At 37.5% G+C, this 16,880-nt stretch overlaps 1 protein-coding gene across 5 annotated transcripts in view; it reads right to left on the minus strand.

Moving 5' to 3' along the window:
• Positions 1-16,880, minus strand: part of THAP9 (THAP domain containing 9) — a 31,656-nt gene that overhangs the window by 3,230 nt on the left and 11,546 nt on the right. For 2 of the 5 annotated variants that reach the window (XM_008525783.2, XM_070614523.1), the window contains one exon: positions 3,526-6,950. In XM_008525783.2, the coding sequence (XP_008524005.1) occupies positions 4,973-6,950 (1,978 nt within the window). In that variant the 3' untranslated portion in view covers positions 3,526-4,972. Of the gene's footprint in view, positions 1-3,525; positions 6,951-7,281; positions 7,372-16,880 lie in introns of those variants that run through there. The other 3 variants (XM_070614524.1, XR_011538635.1, XM_070614525.1) reach the window with 3 other exon arrangements.

The following is a 16,880-nucleotide window of genomic DNA, read 5'->3' on the forward strand; positions in this document are numbered from 1 at the left end:
AAATGAAATCTGGCAATTCATAAAAAGAATACATCATGATCAGGTTGGGTTTATCCCAGGAATAAAAGTTTGATGCAACATTCAAAAAAATCAATATAAGTCACTATCAAAATACAAAAGAAGAAAAATTATATGGTCATTTCAAAAGTTGCAGAAAACAATCTTTTGAATATACTAAAAACTGAATTGTATGCTTTAAAAGTGTGATTACAGTACGTCAATATCTCAAAATTATTTTTCAAAAAAAAGGTACAGAAAAAATTACGATTTAAAAAAAAAATTTCTTCAGCAAACTAGGAATAGAAGGGATACTCAACCTGATAAAAAGTATTTACCAAAAAGCCTACAGCTAACATAAGTGGTGAAGACGGAATGTTTTCCCCCTAAGACTGGGAACAAGGAACTCCTCAACATTATGTTGGAGGTCACTGTACCATAGGGTGCGAAGGGAAAGGCCACTGATTGGAAATGAATAAATAAGACAAAAACATCTATTTGAGAACGATTTGATTGTGTATATAGAAGTCAAAGGATCTTAAAAAGCTGCTAGAGAGTTTAGCAAGGTCAGTATACAAAAGTGTATTTCTGCATGGTAGCAATGAATATTTAGAAACAAATTTTAGAATGACCATTGATGGTAGCACCACAAAACATGAAATGTGATAAAAATATCTACAAGATCTGTATGTGAAATGTAGAAAACACTGATAAAAGAAAAAAAGACGACCTTAAAAAAGGGATACAGCACGTTCATGGATTGGAACGTTCGATATTAAGATGTCATTTCTCCCTGAATTGATCCACAGGTTCAACATCACTCCAGTCAAATCCCAGCAGGAATAGCTGTCAAAGGCAACAGGCCGATTATACAATTTATAAAGAAAGGTACAACTAGAATCGCCAAACATTTTTGAAAAAAGAAAGTTGGAGGACTCCCACTTGACTTCAAGACATACAAAGCTGATGAAGATAAGGTGGTACTGGTGAAAGACCCATGGATCAATGGAACAGAATAGAGAGCTCAGAAATAGACTCAGATATATGTGATCAATTTTTTTTACAAAGGTTCAAAGGTGAAGTTTCACTGGAGAAAGAATAGTCTTTTTAACAAACAGTGCTGGGATATCCATATGTAAAAATATCAACCTCAACTTATACCACACACGAACATTAAGTGAAAATGGGTCATAACCTAAATGCAAAACCCAAAACTACAAACTACCTGTAAGAAAACATAAGAAGAAAAATCCCTGTAGCCTTGGGTTAGGTAAAGATTTCTTAGATAGGAAAATAGGTATGATCCCCAAAAGAGAAAAATTGATAAATTGGACTTATTAAAATTAATAATGTCTGCTCTTCAAAACACAAGAAAATGAAAAGCCACAAACTAGGAGAAAATATTTGCAAAACACATCTGATAATGCACTTATATCCAGAACATATAACTAATGCTCAATCTGAAAACAACCAATCTTCCAAAATGTGGGCAAAAGACTTGAACAGACATTTCACCAAAGAGGATTATGTGGATAGCAAATAAGCCTACGAAAATGCTCAGCATCATAGCCATTAAGAAAATGGAAATAAAAGCTACAGTGAAATATCACTGCATACCTATCAGAATGGCTAATTCAAAACAAATACCAAGGACCTGGAAGGAAGTAGAGCAACTGGAACTTTCTTACATTTCTGGTTGGAACACAGAGTGATAGAGTCACTTCCCAAAAAGTCCTGGCTGTTTGTTACAAAGTAAAACACTTACTATACAACCCATTGTATGGATACAGCACATTTTTTATTTATACATTCATCAGTTGGACATTTAGGCTTTTTCACTTTTTAGCTATTAGAATGCTGCTATGAAATTTGTGTACAAGTTTTTACGTGGTCATGTTTTCATTTCTCTTGGGCATACATGTCTGTCAGCAGAACTGCTGGGTCATTTGGTAACTCTACATTTAATCTTTTGAAGAACTGCCACTGTTTTTTTCCAAAGCATCTGCATCCCCACCAATGGGGTATGAGGGCTCCAATTTCTCCACGTTCTTGCCAACACTTGTTATTATCTACCTTTTTTATTATAGCCATCCTAGTGGGTGTGAAGTGATACCTCATTGTGATTTTGATTTGCATTTCCCAGATGGCTAATGATGTTGAGCATATTTTCATGTTTATAGGCTATTTGTATATCTTCTTTGAAGAATGTCTATTCATATTCTTTACTTATTTTTAAAATTGGGTTATTTGTCCTTTATTACTGACTTAAAGGAATTCTTTGTATATTCTAAATACAAGTCCTTATCAGATCTATGATTTGCAAAAATTTTCTCATCCTGTGGGTTGTCTTTTCACTTTCTTGATAGTGTCCTTTGAAGCACAAATTTTTAATTTTGGTGAAGTCCAATTTATTTTTCATTGCTTGTGCTTTTGGTGTTATAACTAAGAAACTATCACCTAATCCAAGTCTCAAAGATTTACTCTATTTTCTTCTCAGAGTTTTATAGTTTTATTTCTTACATTTAGGTCTTTCATCTACTTAGAGTTAATACTTTTGCATGTGGATATCCAGTTGTTCCAGTAATATTTGTTGAAAAGTAGGAAGGATAAATTTCTGAAGGCAATGTTTGTTTTCTCCGAAGAAAAGGACAAAGGTGTTGAGTAGAAATTATAAACTAAACTACCCTAATCAAATAAGGTGAGTATTTAAAAAATTTCACTGTAGGGGCTGGCCCGGTGGTGCAGCAGTTAAGTGCGCATGTTCTGCTTTGGTGGCCTGGGGTTCACTGGTTCAGATCCTGGGTGTGGACACGGCACCACTTGTCAAGCCATGCTGTGGCAGGTGTCCCACATATAAAGTAGAGGAAGATGGGCATGGATGTTAGCTCAGGGCCAGTCTTCCTCAGCAAAAAGAGGAGGATTGGCAGCAGATGTTAGCTCAGGGCTAATCTTCCTCAAACAAAACAAAACAAAACAAAACATTTCACTGTAAAGCATATATCAAGTAAATCTGATATCAGACTTGGAACCCTTTGACTAGGGCAAGGGCAATTAACTGTCCTAAAGGTAGCAACAGAAATTTTCTTATCTTCAATGTTTGTCCAATTTATCCAGTACTTAAAATAACGCAAAACACTAATTTCTTACCATACAGAATATATTAGTACATTAGTCAAATGTAACAGTAAAGAGCGTAAGATACTACAGATAGGAACCCAGTTCTAAATAAAATCAGGCACAAAACTTGGATTTATATAAGCAAAAGTTAAAGGTGGTGATTCACAAAGAGGCTTCCTTTAAATAAGATTTATCTTGGTGCATCTAAACTCATTCTATTGCAAACAAAACTAAACCCACAATATTCAGATTTCTCAGCAAAAGCTCTTGTATAAACTGTAGTACAATTCTGGTTACATTTCAAAACTTAAGCCTTTGTTTGAGGTAGAACAAACAAATACATCAAAATATACTATTTAGGGCAATTTCAATTAATCAACCTCAACTTTTACCTAGTCATTAAACTCTTGCAATTTTAAGTTTTCACATTAAGATTAACTGTATTTTGTGAACACTCACTCAATGACAAAAAGAGATGTTGCACATACACAGGTGATAATGTACCTGTTGCTTCTTTATCCAGTAATATACTCTTATTTGTGAAAATACATATACCTATATGTTTTTCTGTTTATCTTTTCAAATCTTGGTGTGAGAGAATGGGGAAAACTGTCCTTAGTATGTTTCCATCTTCAGGATATTTAAGCTTCTCCTAAATTCCTGAAACAATTCATAATTAAGACAAACACTTTCATACCCGTTGTCTCAATCGACCATCTTTTTCCAATTTATTATGTGCTATGAAATTCCATTTTCATTCAACACTGAAAATGTTTCATTATTTTAGCCTTAAACACAAGTAGACTTCAGAAGTTGAAATAAAGGCTTCTCATTCTCTGATGAGCATTGGGCTCTTCCAATAAGAATCAAGTAAACATCCACTCTATTATTCAAAAGTAATATTTTGAAGTCCAGGGACAATGGATTGTGAAAATGATACCACCGACATACTTGCCAGATTACATTCCCCAGCTTGGTTGCAGCACAAGGAACCATCTCATGGCTCATGTGTTTACCTTCTGCCTGCTAAAGCCTAAGTATTAGTATTTTAGGGTACCCGGGTAAAGGGATTTTTGTGGTATGTGATCTTTTATTTTAACCTAATTTTCAAACCCATCTTAATTTTCATATGTAAGCAAAAACTATATTCAAGGTTTTTTAGGTGTTCTGTCAACATTCTTTTTTTTTTAAGGAAGATTAGCTCTGAGGTAACATCTGCTGCCAATCTTCCTCTTTTTTCTTTTTGCTGAGGAAGACTGGCCCTGAGCTAACATCCATGCCCATCCTCCTCTATTTTATATGTGGGACGCCTCCCACAGCACGGCTCGACAAGCAGTAAGTAGGTCCGTGCCTGGGATCTGAACCAGTAAAACCTTTGCCACTCAAGTGGAGTGTGTGAACTCAACTGCTGCGCCACCGGGCAGGCCCTGTCAACATTCTTATGAGCTGTAAACCAAAGCTCTTTTAGGGAATGTAGTCTGTTTATAAAAGGAGTCAAGGTTTTGGTGACTCTTAGTTGTCATTATTCTCTCGTTTTTAAAGCAGACTGAACAATTAAAAGTTATGTCGGGTCACATTACTCAGTCTTACAGTACTAAATTCAAAGGCAGCACGTGTTGGCTAGTCTGCTCCTACTGACTTACTGCTTTCTCCATTTTGGGTAACTCTGAAATGCTGCAGGGCACACCAGAGTATGAGCAGATTTTATAAAATGCATTATTAGAAATTCTTGTAAGTCAGAACTGCAAACTTGTCCACTGTGCAGAATAGTCAATTTATAAAATATGGTAAGTTGAACTTTAAAATAAATGTTGACCAATTATTAATAAAATAAAAATTTTAATATATTTTAGGTCCCTCATTTGAATGGATAGCCGTCATTACTTAGCAAATGCCTGAATTTACTGGTATTAGCAAAACGTGAAATTCTGTAATCCTGTAAAGATGACCAGTGTTTTCTTAAAAAAGTTTTCATTTCAGTTCTTTCTGAATGGTGTTTCAAAGGATACTGAGCTACATCTTTAGCTCTGATCTTTAAGAAACAGACTATTATATCCTTTAGTAACTTGATAAAGTGATTGATGGCACACACTTCTCCATCAAAGAGATGCTCATCTAAATCTACAAAAAGATAAATATGCCCAGAAAGCTCACAGAATATTTTCTGTTGAAGATACAATTCCTTCTGTTTAGGAAGTAATTCACAAACTGACATTCTTGAGTGGGTTCTTACAACTCGCTCACAAATATTTATGACTCGACATAGACTTTCTGAAGGGAAATGCAAACCATTCTTCTTTTTAATACACAAGAGTGACCCAATTTTAGAAGCTCGGAGATCCGACGCATACAGGGCACTGATGCAGTCCTCGCACGTTAAAAGAGCCGATAACTTATTTGCAACATAACCAGCACAACAGGTGAGATTTCGCCTATGCTCTGACAGGTCTACGAGTGCCTCACTTAGCGAACAATCAGACCAGTCTTGGCAAATATCCTCTTTGTGAAAAGGAGTCTTTGTAACGCTGACACCATACTGATGCTGAATGGTCCAAAGGGCCAAGTCTGTCCTTTGAGCAAGTGAAATGTCAAGGATGCTTACTTCTCTTAGAAAAACTTCATCTTGCGGTCTGTATCTGGTTTCCAAATTATGGTAAGCTTTCTGGAATGCCATGCAGGTAGGGTGAGAACTGGTCACTAATAGCTTTCTGAGCATCTTTAGAAATAACTCCAAGTGATCTTGACTGAATTTGTAAGTCAGAAGATATGGAAAAGGCATGACCTTTGGGAAAACATAATTTTGGTAGAGCCATTGTAAGCTCTCAGCATTAAGCAAAAATCCCAGGAATCCTAGTTTCCGCTTACCTTTAATTATTTGATTATTGCTAGTGTCAGATAATGTAACAAAAATAGTCTTGGCTTCAATTAACACGTGATTAATTTTACTATAAGTTTCGGGCCAAAGAGGACCTTTAAGTCCCTTTCCATAACAGTTCCTACTATTAAAAATGTCAAACAGATTGTTAACTAAGCGTACAAAATGGATGGTACCAATACAGTTTTGAAAACGAGGCAGGCCTAACGACAGCAGGCATTCTAACGCACTGGCCACGCTCTCACTGAAGAGTTGGGCGGCACAATTCATTTTCAGTACATGGTTTTTCAAATTTGCAAGTTTTCCTGGGATTCTTTCCATATTTGATAATTCCTGTTCTTCTAGTGCTACTAACTCCACAAGGTGCTGCCAATGTGCTGTGCCATTAATAAACTGAATGCTTTGAAAATTCTGAAAGGCATTTCTTATTAATCTGAGCAAGTGGCAAGAATCAAAGAAGTATGCAATCTGTTGACTAGAAGATGAAGGATGCTGAAACGTACACTTCATATTGTCTCCATCAATAAGTATCCCCAATGCTTTTGCCATCTGAACACTATGGGCTGTAACATCAGACGTAACAGCCAGAACTGTGATCCCTATGTCACTCAGTTTGCCAATAGTCAGACGAAGCAGCTGAGCTTGCAAATATCCAGAGGCCTTGTTTACAAAAAAATAACCAAGAGGTGTTCTCCAATGACCAGAAATACCCACTGCCATTAACAAAATGGTTTCTGAGGCGAGTGGCGTTTCATCAGCATCAAGTTTGCCGAGACCAAAGTCCATAAACCCTTGCAAATGGTGACTGCTGGGGTCCCACTGAAGTTGTTGTTTGAGAGATATACCTTTTATTATCAGTGAACAATATTGATAGAGCTGGTCTCCATTCTCTACTCTTTGTTGAAGAAAAGAAAAAACGTTGCTGTTGAAACCTGGACTGGGTTTGCATTTGGATAACCATCTAAAAAATATAAAAAATGAAATATATAAAATTCAAAAGACAAAATAAAAAAGAGAAAATGCCTTCAATGGTACTAAAGTAGTGTCAAATCCCCATAGAAATAAAGCCCAAATATAAGTAGCTAAATTCTACATTTTCAAGCATATATTCACATAGTAACCATAAAATAGTAAGACAATAGAGAGACTTAGAAACACATAGTATATTAAGGTATGAACATACCACAAAATAATTTTTAATTTCTCATTTACTTCTTTAAAAAGTATACAAATCAATTACCCAGTCTCGTCTAGTTGCTGTGTTTATAATTTAGATCATAAACCAGTCTTACCTGTAAATTCAATGAAAGGAGAAAACTGTTGAAGGGCAAGGAAACTTTGAGAAGATCTGGTACATCCACCTCATTTTATAGATTAGGAAACTGGGAGAGAGGGAGAAGTTAACCACTTTGCCCTTACTGTGCTGCTAGTTATGCAGAAATGTGAAACCCAGCACCCCCGCTGTCCTGGTAGGTGCCTTCCTCACTGCCCCTTCCGGCCTCAAAATCCTGCCCTAGGGTCAATTCATGCGTCTGTGTCTGTTTGCCCCTATACACAGTGCCTACACTCCTACCTTAGGTGCTCCCTCATAGTACCCCTGCCCTTCCCGGACTGCTGACTGTTCTTTCCTATTACTGTTAGTGTCTCTCTGCAGAATCCTCTTCACTCAGTTCTAACTCTAATTGTTGTAGATCAGGAAAGGAAACGGCCAAGTTTAATAATTGTCTAAAACAAGACTGAATTTAGGATTTTGAGGTAGAGACTGAGGTGTTCATCATAACTGAAGTTTACTTTTGTAACTCAAATGACTTTTTAGGGGTTAAAATTCTGATTTAGGGGCTATATTCTACACTACCAAGGTTTCTTCCTGGACAAGTGACCTATTTAATTAAGATTTTTAATGTACTTCCCTAAGTATTTCAGGACAGGGCTATCCAAATATTTTGCTGCACCTAGAAGTTTCATAAACAGAATTTACCCTTAATACATGCCACACACTTTTATATGTATACACATACACACACACACACGTATGTGTATATACAGTCATGTATCCCCTGATGGGGATACATTCTAAGAATCACATCATTAGGCGATTTCGTCATCATGCAAACATCACAGAGTGTACTTACACAAACCCAGATGGTACAAGCCTACTACACACTTAGGCTATATGGTACCAACCTTATGGGACCACTGTCATACATGCAGTCCATCCTTGACCAAAACGTCGTTATGCAGTGCATTACCATATATAATTTAATGCCAACTATCACCCACTAAATTGATTTCAAGATTCACTAATGGGTTTGCAATTACAGCATGCAAAAGACAAATTGTGACTATAAGTAGCTTATAATCTATTTAGGAGACAAAAGTATTAATCAGTTTATATTTTAATATAGGACAAAATAGTAAGAAAATGAGAAAACAGTATAGTGGCTCTCCACCAGGGTGCTACGGCCCACGAGTATGTTGAAAACTCTTTGCAAATGTGTTACCAAATTTTAATTAATTGTTTAAAATTTATTCTTTTACATTAGGATTCTCAAGTGAACACCAAAGATGCTAACTGTATTGCACATGCATTAAGCATGTAATGAAGTTACTTAACACCTCTAAGATGTAAAAATTTTATTATAAAAAGGTTAGAAAAACTTATGTTCTGGTGAGCTTGATTTTTAAATGGAAATCTAAATCGTATCTTAATGTCCAGAGCTACTAGAATGATGTCTTGAACATCAGGGAGAAAAATATGTAGACCTGTTGGTTTATTTTTTAAAGTTTTTGTAACTGACAATAGAAATACCCAAAGCAAGTCTGTGAGTTAGAACTGTAGGGAAGTGATTGATTTCTGTCTTAAACCTTTTACCACTTCAAAATGAAAAAAATTTTTTTCTGATTGTAAAAAAACAACACATTCTTTTTTTTTAAGTGAAACAATACAGAAAAGTTCAAAAAAGGAAGTAAAAATCACTGTGAGTATCTAGGGATATTCTTCCAGATATCTTTATGTATATATACCTAGATATAATTTTCAAAAATTATACTGAATCTGGTTTTTTTACTTAATAGTAATGTTAAAGACTTATTTTTACACGTCCCTAACTATTGACCTACAAATATTTTGTGTGTGTGTGGGAGAAAGATTGGCCCTGAGCTAACATCTGTTGCTAATCTTCCTTTTTTCACTTGAGGAAGATTGTTGCTGAGCTAAATCTGTGCCAATCATCCTCAATTTTATGTGGGATGCCACCGCAGCATGGCTTGATGAGTGGTGGGTAGGTCTGCGCCTGGGATCCAAACCTGTGAACCCTGGGCCGCCAAAGCAGAGCACATGAACTTAACCACTACACCAACAAGCCAGCTGGAGACCTACAACATTTTAAATACATAGTATACCACAGTATTGTTAAACCATAAATAATTTAACCAATCTGAATTGAAAGACATTTGGGTCATTTCCATTTTTTAGACAATATAAACAGCACCACGACATAGGTCCATATACATATTTATGTCATTTATGCAATTCCTAGGAGTAGGATGCAGAGAAGAATTTATGTATGCATGTATTGGAATAAATGGACTCAACTTTCGTAAGAAATTAATTATATAATATACATTCTCATCAACATGATATTTTAAATTAAAGAACAGCTTAGTTAAGGGAATGATTATATGGAGTCAGCTGGGTGGCTTGAAACTGCCTGGGAAGAATACAGTGCTTAAAAGCCATCATGCCAATGGCTCTGTCATTGTCTGTGTCCCTCCATCATCCTGGAGGGAAAAAAAAAATATTCACATTTTCTCCTTTCTCCCCAAACTGCTAATGACTCTCCTTCCCTACCTCTCAGCCCTTAACTTTATATCACTGAGAAAACAGAAGGAATCACATAAAAACTCATTTTCCTATCCCCAAATCTGTTAACCTATGGAATCTGTATCTCTGCCTTTCTTCCTGTTTCAATGAATGAACTGTCCCTGCTCTTAATTAAGGCCAGACCTCTCTCCACAGCGGTGCTAGATGATAACCTCCTGAAATTATCCTTTCTCTTGTGCATCAGCAATTTTCTGCTCTCTACTACATCATTCCCATGAGCATGCAAACATGCTGGGACATCTGCCATCGCAACAAACACCGCCCCCTCCATCTATGTTCCCGTCTACATTCACACCTATTTTTCTGCTCTCTTCAGAGCAAAACTCCTTGAACGAGTCCATAATCACTGTCTCTACTTCCTTGCCTTCCAGTCTCTCTTAATCCCACTTCAGCCAGGCTTACTTCTCCACTACTGCACTGCAACTGCTTCTGTCAAGTTTGTCAATGACCTCCATCTTGCAAAAGTCCAATGTCCTCATCTTTCTTGATCTCCCAGCAGCATCTGACATAGTGAACTAATATCTCCTTGAAATACTTTCTACACTTGGCTTCCAAGCCTCATAGTCTCCCGGTTTTCCTCCTGCCTCACTGGCTACTCCTGATCAATAAATATTTATTGAATAAGTGAATATTAAATATAATAATGTAGAGATCCAAACTTAAGCAGAGATGTACTAAAAATAAATATAACATTTTAAATGGGAAAATTAATGGAAATGTAATCAAATACAAATATCTTTGACGGTTAGGACTTTTTAGGATAAAATCCAGGTACTTACAATATATTGGAATAACAGATGGCCATTAAAACAAAATTTTGTTGATAAATAGATTTTTTTTTTTAAGTCTGGGAAAATATATATCTAACTGCTAACAGTGGTTATTTTGTGAGATTAGGGGAACCGAAGTATAAATATTTCTCACTTTCGGTATTTATATACTTACATATTGTTTGAATGTTTTATAACGAGCATGTATTACTATCACAGTAAACAGGTACCTTAGTTTCAGATGAAGTACCCAAAGAAACAACTTTTTGAGTACTAAGATTGTATATCTAAATAGATAATGTCATAGCAAAGGTTACAAGATGCAAAATGACACAAAGAGAGAAAAGATCAGTGTGAGCTGGAAGTGTCAGGGAAGATTTAATCCAGGAGTTGATGCAGAACTATAGGAAATGAAGAAAACCATGAAAAAAAAGAAACAGATGAGAAGTCATATGAAATGTCTCATAAACCACAGTGTAAAACAAGTAAGTAATGCTTTAAAACCAGTGCAGAGGAGAAAACTTGACTAAAACAGGTGTAGGAGGAAATAACTGTCTACAAAAATGTCTCTTAGCAGAAAGTAGACATTTATAACTAAGTATAATATCTAGTCTAAATGGTTAAGTCACATCAGAGCAAATAAGCCTATGACAAATCTTCCTCTCAATATATGAAATAGCAGTTACAACTAAAAATAGAAACAATAGAAATGTGTAATAGTTGGAGAATGTCCAAGTGAAGTAGGGTATGACTACCTGATATTATCCAGCTAGTAAAGATCATGACTATGTAAAAAACTAGTAAATCTAAGCACAGAAAAAAGACTGGAAGGAAGTTCCATAAATATTAATAAAAATTATTTACACATAACGTAGAGGAACAATTAATGAATTTTCCTTCCTTTTCTCTCATTTCTAAATTTTTCATTAGTAGTATTATTTTAATAGCGTGTGTGGAGGAAAATTCTCATTCATTTTTTTAAAAAGGGGATGTAATGTGCAGTACAGTGACTATACTTAACAATACCATATTGCATATTTGAAAGTTGCAAGAGAGTTGATCTTAAAAGTTCTAATCACAAGAAAAAGGGAATTATAACTGTGTGTGTGATGGATGTTAACTAGATTTATTGTGGTGATCATATTGCAATATATACAAAAAAAAATTTTGTTGCACACCTGAAACTAATATAATGTTATATGTCAACTACATCTCAATTTAAACAAAAAAAAGATGTTTCCCACAAAATGGAAAAAAACAATGTCATGATAATTGAGGTCCTTCCTCCCACCAGGCCTCAATTTCGCTTTTTTTAAATGAGGGAGTTGGAGTACTTGATCTCTAAGAGTTTCTTCAGCTTAGCGAGCCCCTATGAGTCTATTTTAAAGTTGAAGCAATAAGAAACCAAGAGTTACCCTCTAGGAGAGAAGGCTCCTGCCATTCCTGGCTCGTCTCTGCCCCATCCACAGTGAATTAAATGGAGTGCTGCTCTTTCTACAGCGACTTGAGGTCCACCACTCAGGCATTCTCTCATTCACAAATATTTATCAAGGGACCACTGTGTTCCAGGCACCACAGCAGGGGGTGGTGCTATAACAAAGAAGTAGATGCAGACCTCATGTTGGGCAGCTCACAGTTCAGTGGGGAAGACACTGTTAAGTATACTAAGATTCAGCTCTGTATTGTGTGTCTGAGAGGGGCACCTAATCCAGAACTGGTGGAAGAACAGCAGGCCAGGCTTCTGAAACAACGTGCTACTAATTTGAGCCTGAAGAGTGAGGACTAATTACCAGGACTGACAGACAGACAGGGAGAACGGGCATTTCAGACAGAAGGGATAGTAAGTCCCTAAGGTGAGAAGAAGCAAGGAATGCCTTACAACTGGAGCAGGGAATACAAGAGGGCAGGGAAGGAGGCAAGGGATGAGCTGGAGAGCCCAGCAGAAGCCACATCACAGGAAGCAGTAAGCCAAAGAGAGGAGTTGGCCTTTAGTGTGATGGTAACTGGGAGGCTTATGCAGCAGGAAAGTGACTTGTATGGGTTTAATTTTGTCCATCAAAAAAGATACATTACAGTCCTAATCCTCAATACCACCGAATGTGACCTTATTTGGAGATAGGGCTTTACAGAGGTAATCAAGTTAAAATGAGGTCATTAGGGTGAATCCTAATCTTCCATGACTGTTGTCATAAAAAGAGGAAATTTGGACACAGAAACACACATGCATAATGGAAGATGATGTAAAGAGACACTGGAAGGAGAACCACCATTTACAAGCCAAGGAGTGAGGCATGGAACAGACCATTTCCTCAGAACCCTCAAAGGAACTAACCTTGATTTTGGACTTCCAGCCTCCAGAACTGTGACACAATAAATTTCTGTTGTTTAAGCAAATAAATAAATAAAAATGAAAAGCAGTATGTAAAACCAGAGATAAAAAACAGTAAAACTGCCAAGCTGTGATGTCAACATCATGGAGGAATGAGTTGTTCCTTAGTCTCTCCTTGCTAAGTTACAACCAAACGGACATGTGTTAACCAACAGAAGATTCCTTACAAAGCACAACAGCACATCTGAAAGATCCACGCAGCCATACATCTCAAGGTGGGGGTATGGATCCCTGGGAAGCAGTGGAAGAAGGTGAGTGGATCCCCTCCCCCTCCCCAGTGGCAGTGATCTAGGTCACAGGTCTTCACAGAGTAGCTGCACATGACTTTAAAAGGAGGTGTGGGGCTGGCAGGACTGTGCACAAATGCTTTTGGAGTTGCAGCCAGAGTGCAGGAATGCTCCACACTGAGTGGCTTGGCTTAGCCACCAGGTGGGTGCCTCCACCAAGCAGAGCAGCCCAGATAACTGCCATGTACACAAAGCGGGCCTGTACATGAAAAAGAAAGCGCCCCTCCCTTCCTGCCTACTGCACCAGATCAGCTGTTGCCTGGCCTAGGCAGTGGTTCCACAGCAGAGCACCTGCATGTGTGTGTGTGACATGCCAAGCAGCTGCAGCCAGCAGGCAAAAGTAGATGAGCACTACTGAGACAACTTCCACCAGACATGGCAGACTCAGAAAACACAGCTCTTGCCCACCCTCCAAGAGGCAGTGACCTGATACTACTACCACGACCTGGCAAAGGATCAGTTCATCAAACACCATGAAAAATGAGAGTAACACTTCAGAGCAGGAGGAAAATGACAAGTCTCCAGAAACCAACCTGGAAGTCACAGAAATTTACAATCTAAATGACAGAGAATTCAAAATAGTTGTCATAAAGAAACTCAACAAGTTACAAGAAAACTCAGAAAGACAGTTCAATGAGCTCAGAAATAAAATTAATGAGCATAAGGACTACTTCACCAAAGAGACTGAAACTCTAAAAAAAACAAAAACAACAATAAATTCTGAAGATAAAGAACACATGAATGAGATAAAAAACAATTTAGAAATGAAAAGAAAAACAGAGCTGATATTATGGAGGACAGAGTTAGTGATTTAGAGGACAGAAATATAGAAATATTTCAGATAGAGTAGGAGAGAAAACTAGGACTTAAAAAAAAATGAAGAAATTCTATGAGAAATAATCAACTCAACTGGGAAATGCAACATAAGGATTATATTTATCCCAGAGGGAGAAAGGAGCAGAGAGTTTGTTCAAAGAAATAACAGCTGAGAACTTCCCAAAGTTGGTGAAGGAACTGGACTTAAAAGTATATGATGCTAATAAAACTTCTAATTACACCAATGCAAAAATACCTTCTCCAAGGCATATAATAATAAAACTGGCAAAAATCAATGACAAAGAAAAAATACTAAGGGCAGCAAGGCAGAAGAGAGTAATCTACAAGGGAACCCCTATCAGGCTTTCAGCAGAGTTCTCAGAGGAGACCTTACAGGCTAGGAGAGATTGGAAAGATATATTCAAAATACTGAAAGACAGAAACTTTCAGCCAAGAATATTCTATCCAGCAAAACTATCCTTCAAATACAATGGAGAAATAAAAGCTTTCTCAGATAAAAAAAGCTGAGAGAGTTCATCATCACTAGACCTCCCTTACAAGAAATGATTAAGGATGCCCTCATACCTGAAACAAAAAGGCAAAGGTTTGCCAAGCCTTCAGCAAGGAGATAAATAGACAAAATCAGAAAATGGCAGCTCTCTATCAGAACAGGTTAGCAAACACTTAATTATAACATAAAAGATAAATGGAAGGAAAGCATCAAACATAACTATAAACACTTCAATCTAGTCACAACCTCACAACACAAAACAGAATAATTTGTGACAATAATAACTAACTTAGAATGGGAGGAGGAAAGGGAAAGAACCTGCTCAGGCTAATAGAGATAAGAGGCTATCAGAAAACAGACTCTCATCCACATGATCTTTTTCTTTTTGCTGAGGTTACTTGTGAGCTAACATCTGTTGCCAATCTCCTCTACTGCCTTGAGGAAGATTAGCCCTAAGCTAACATCTGTGCCAATCTTCCTATATTTTATATGTGGGATGCCACCACAGCATGGCTTGATGAGTGGTGTGTAGGTCTGTGCTGGGATCCGAACCCAGGAACCCCAGGCTGCCGAAGCAGAGGGCACAAACTTACCCACTATGCCACTAGGTTGGCCCCCTTCCTCCACATTTTATATGTGGGTCACTGCCACAGCATGACTAATGAGTGGTATAGGTCCACGCCAAGGATCCAAATCCATTAACCTGAGCCACCAAAGCAGAGCATACCAATCTTAACCATTATGCCATGGGCCAGTCCCAATGCTAGACCTCTTATACAAACCTCATGGTAACCACTAAACAAAAGATCAGAGCAGAGACACATTTCATAAATAAAGAAAAAAACATTACAGAAAATCACCAAACTGAAATGGCAGTCAGAAATACAATGGAAAAGAAACAATGGAAATATAGAACAACCAGAAAACAAGTGATAAATCGGTAGTATTAAGCCCTCATATATCAATAATCACTCTAAATGTAAATGGATTGAATTCTCCAATCAAAAGACACAGAGTGGCAGGATGGATTAAAAATCAAGACGCAACACTATGCTGTCTCCAGGAAACACATCCCAGCTCTAAAGACAAACACAGGCTCAGAGTGAAAGGATGGAACATGATACTCCAAGCTAATGGCAAACAAAAGAAAGCAGGTGTTGCCAGACTTAGCGCAGACAAAAAAGGCAATGAGACACAAAGAGGGGAAGTACATAATGATAAAAGGGACATTCCACTAAGGGACATAACACTTATGAAAATATATGCACCTAGGGGCTGGCCCGGTGGCACAGCAGTTAAGTGCGCGTGTTCCGCTTCTCGGCAGCCTGGGGTTCGCCGGTTCAGATCCTGGGTGCAGACATGGCACCACTTGGCACGCCATGCTATGGTAGGTGTCCCACATATAAAGTAGAGGAAGATGGGCACGGATGTCAGCTCAGGGCCAGTCTTCCTCGGCAAAAAGAGGAGGACTGGCAGTAGTTAGCTCAGGGCTAATCTTCCTCAAAAAAAAAAAAAAGAAAAGAAAATATATGCACCTAACACAGGAGCACCAAAGTATATAAAACAATTATTAACAGACCTAAAAGGAGAAATTAACAGCAACAGAATAATCGTGGAGGACCTCAACACCCCACTTACATTAATGGACAGATCACCCAGACAGAAAATCAATATGGAAATAGTGGACTTAAATGAAAAACAAGACCAGATGGACTTAACAGATATGTATAGAACACTCCATCTAAAAAGAGCAGAATATGCTTTCTTTTCAAGTGCACATGGAACATTCTCAAGGATAGACCATATGCTGGGAAACAAGGCAAGCCTCAATAAATTTAAGAAGATTGCAATTGTATCAAGCAGCTTTTGTGAGCACAATGTTATGAAACTAGAAATCAACTACAAGAAAAAAGCTAGAAAAGTCACAAATATGTGGAGAGTAAACAACCACTGGATTACTGAAGAAATCAAAGGAGAAATCAAAAAATATCTCAAAGGGCCAGATTGGTGGTGTAGTGGTTAAGTTTGTGCACTCTACTTCGGCGGCCCAGGGTTCATGGGTTCAGATCCTGGGTGCGAACCTACACACTGCTCCTCAAGCCATGCTGTGGTGGCATCCTACATACAAAAATAGAGGAACTGGCAGAGATATTAGCTCAGGGACATTCTTTCTCAAAAAAAAGAGGAAGATTGGTAACATATGTTAGCTGAGGGCCAATCTTCCTCAAAACAAAA

This window comes from Equus przewalskii, chromosome 3, assembly GCF_037783145.1.
Source record: "Equus przewalskii isolate Varuska chromosome 3, EquPr2, whole genome shotgun sequence".
Classification (NCBI taxonomy): domain Eukaryota; kingdom Metazoa; phylum Chordata; class Mammalia; order Perissodactyla; family Equidae; genus Equus; species Equus przewalskii.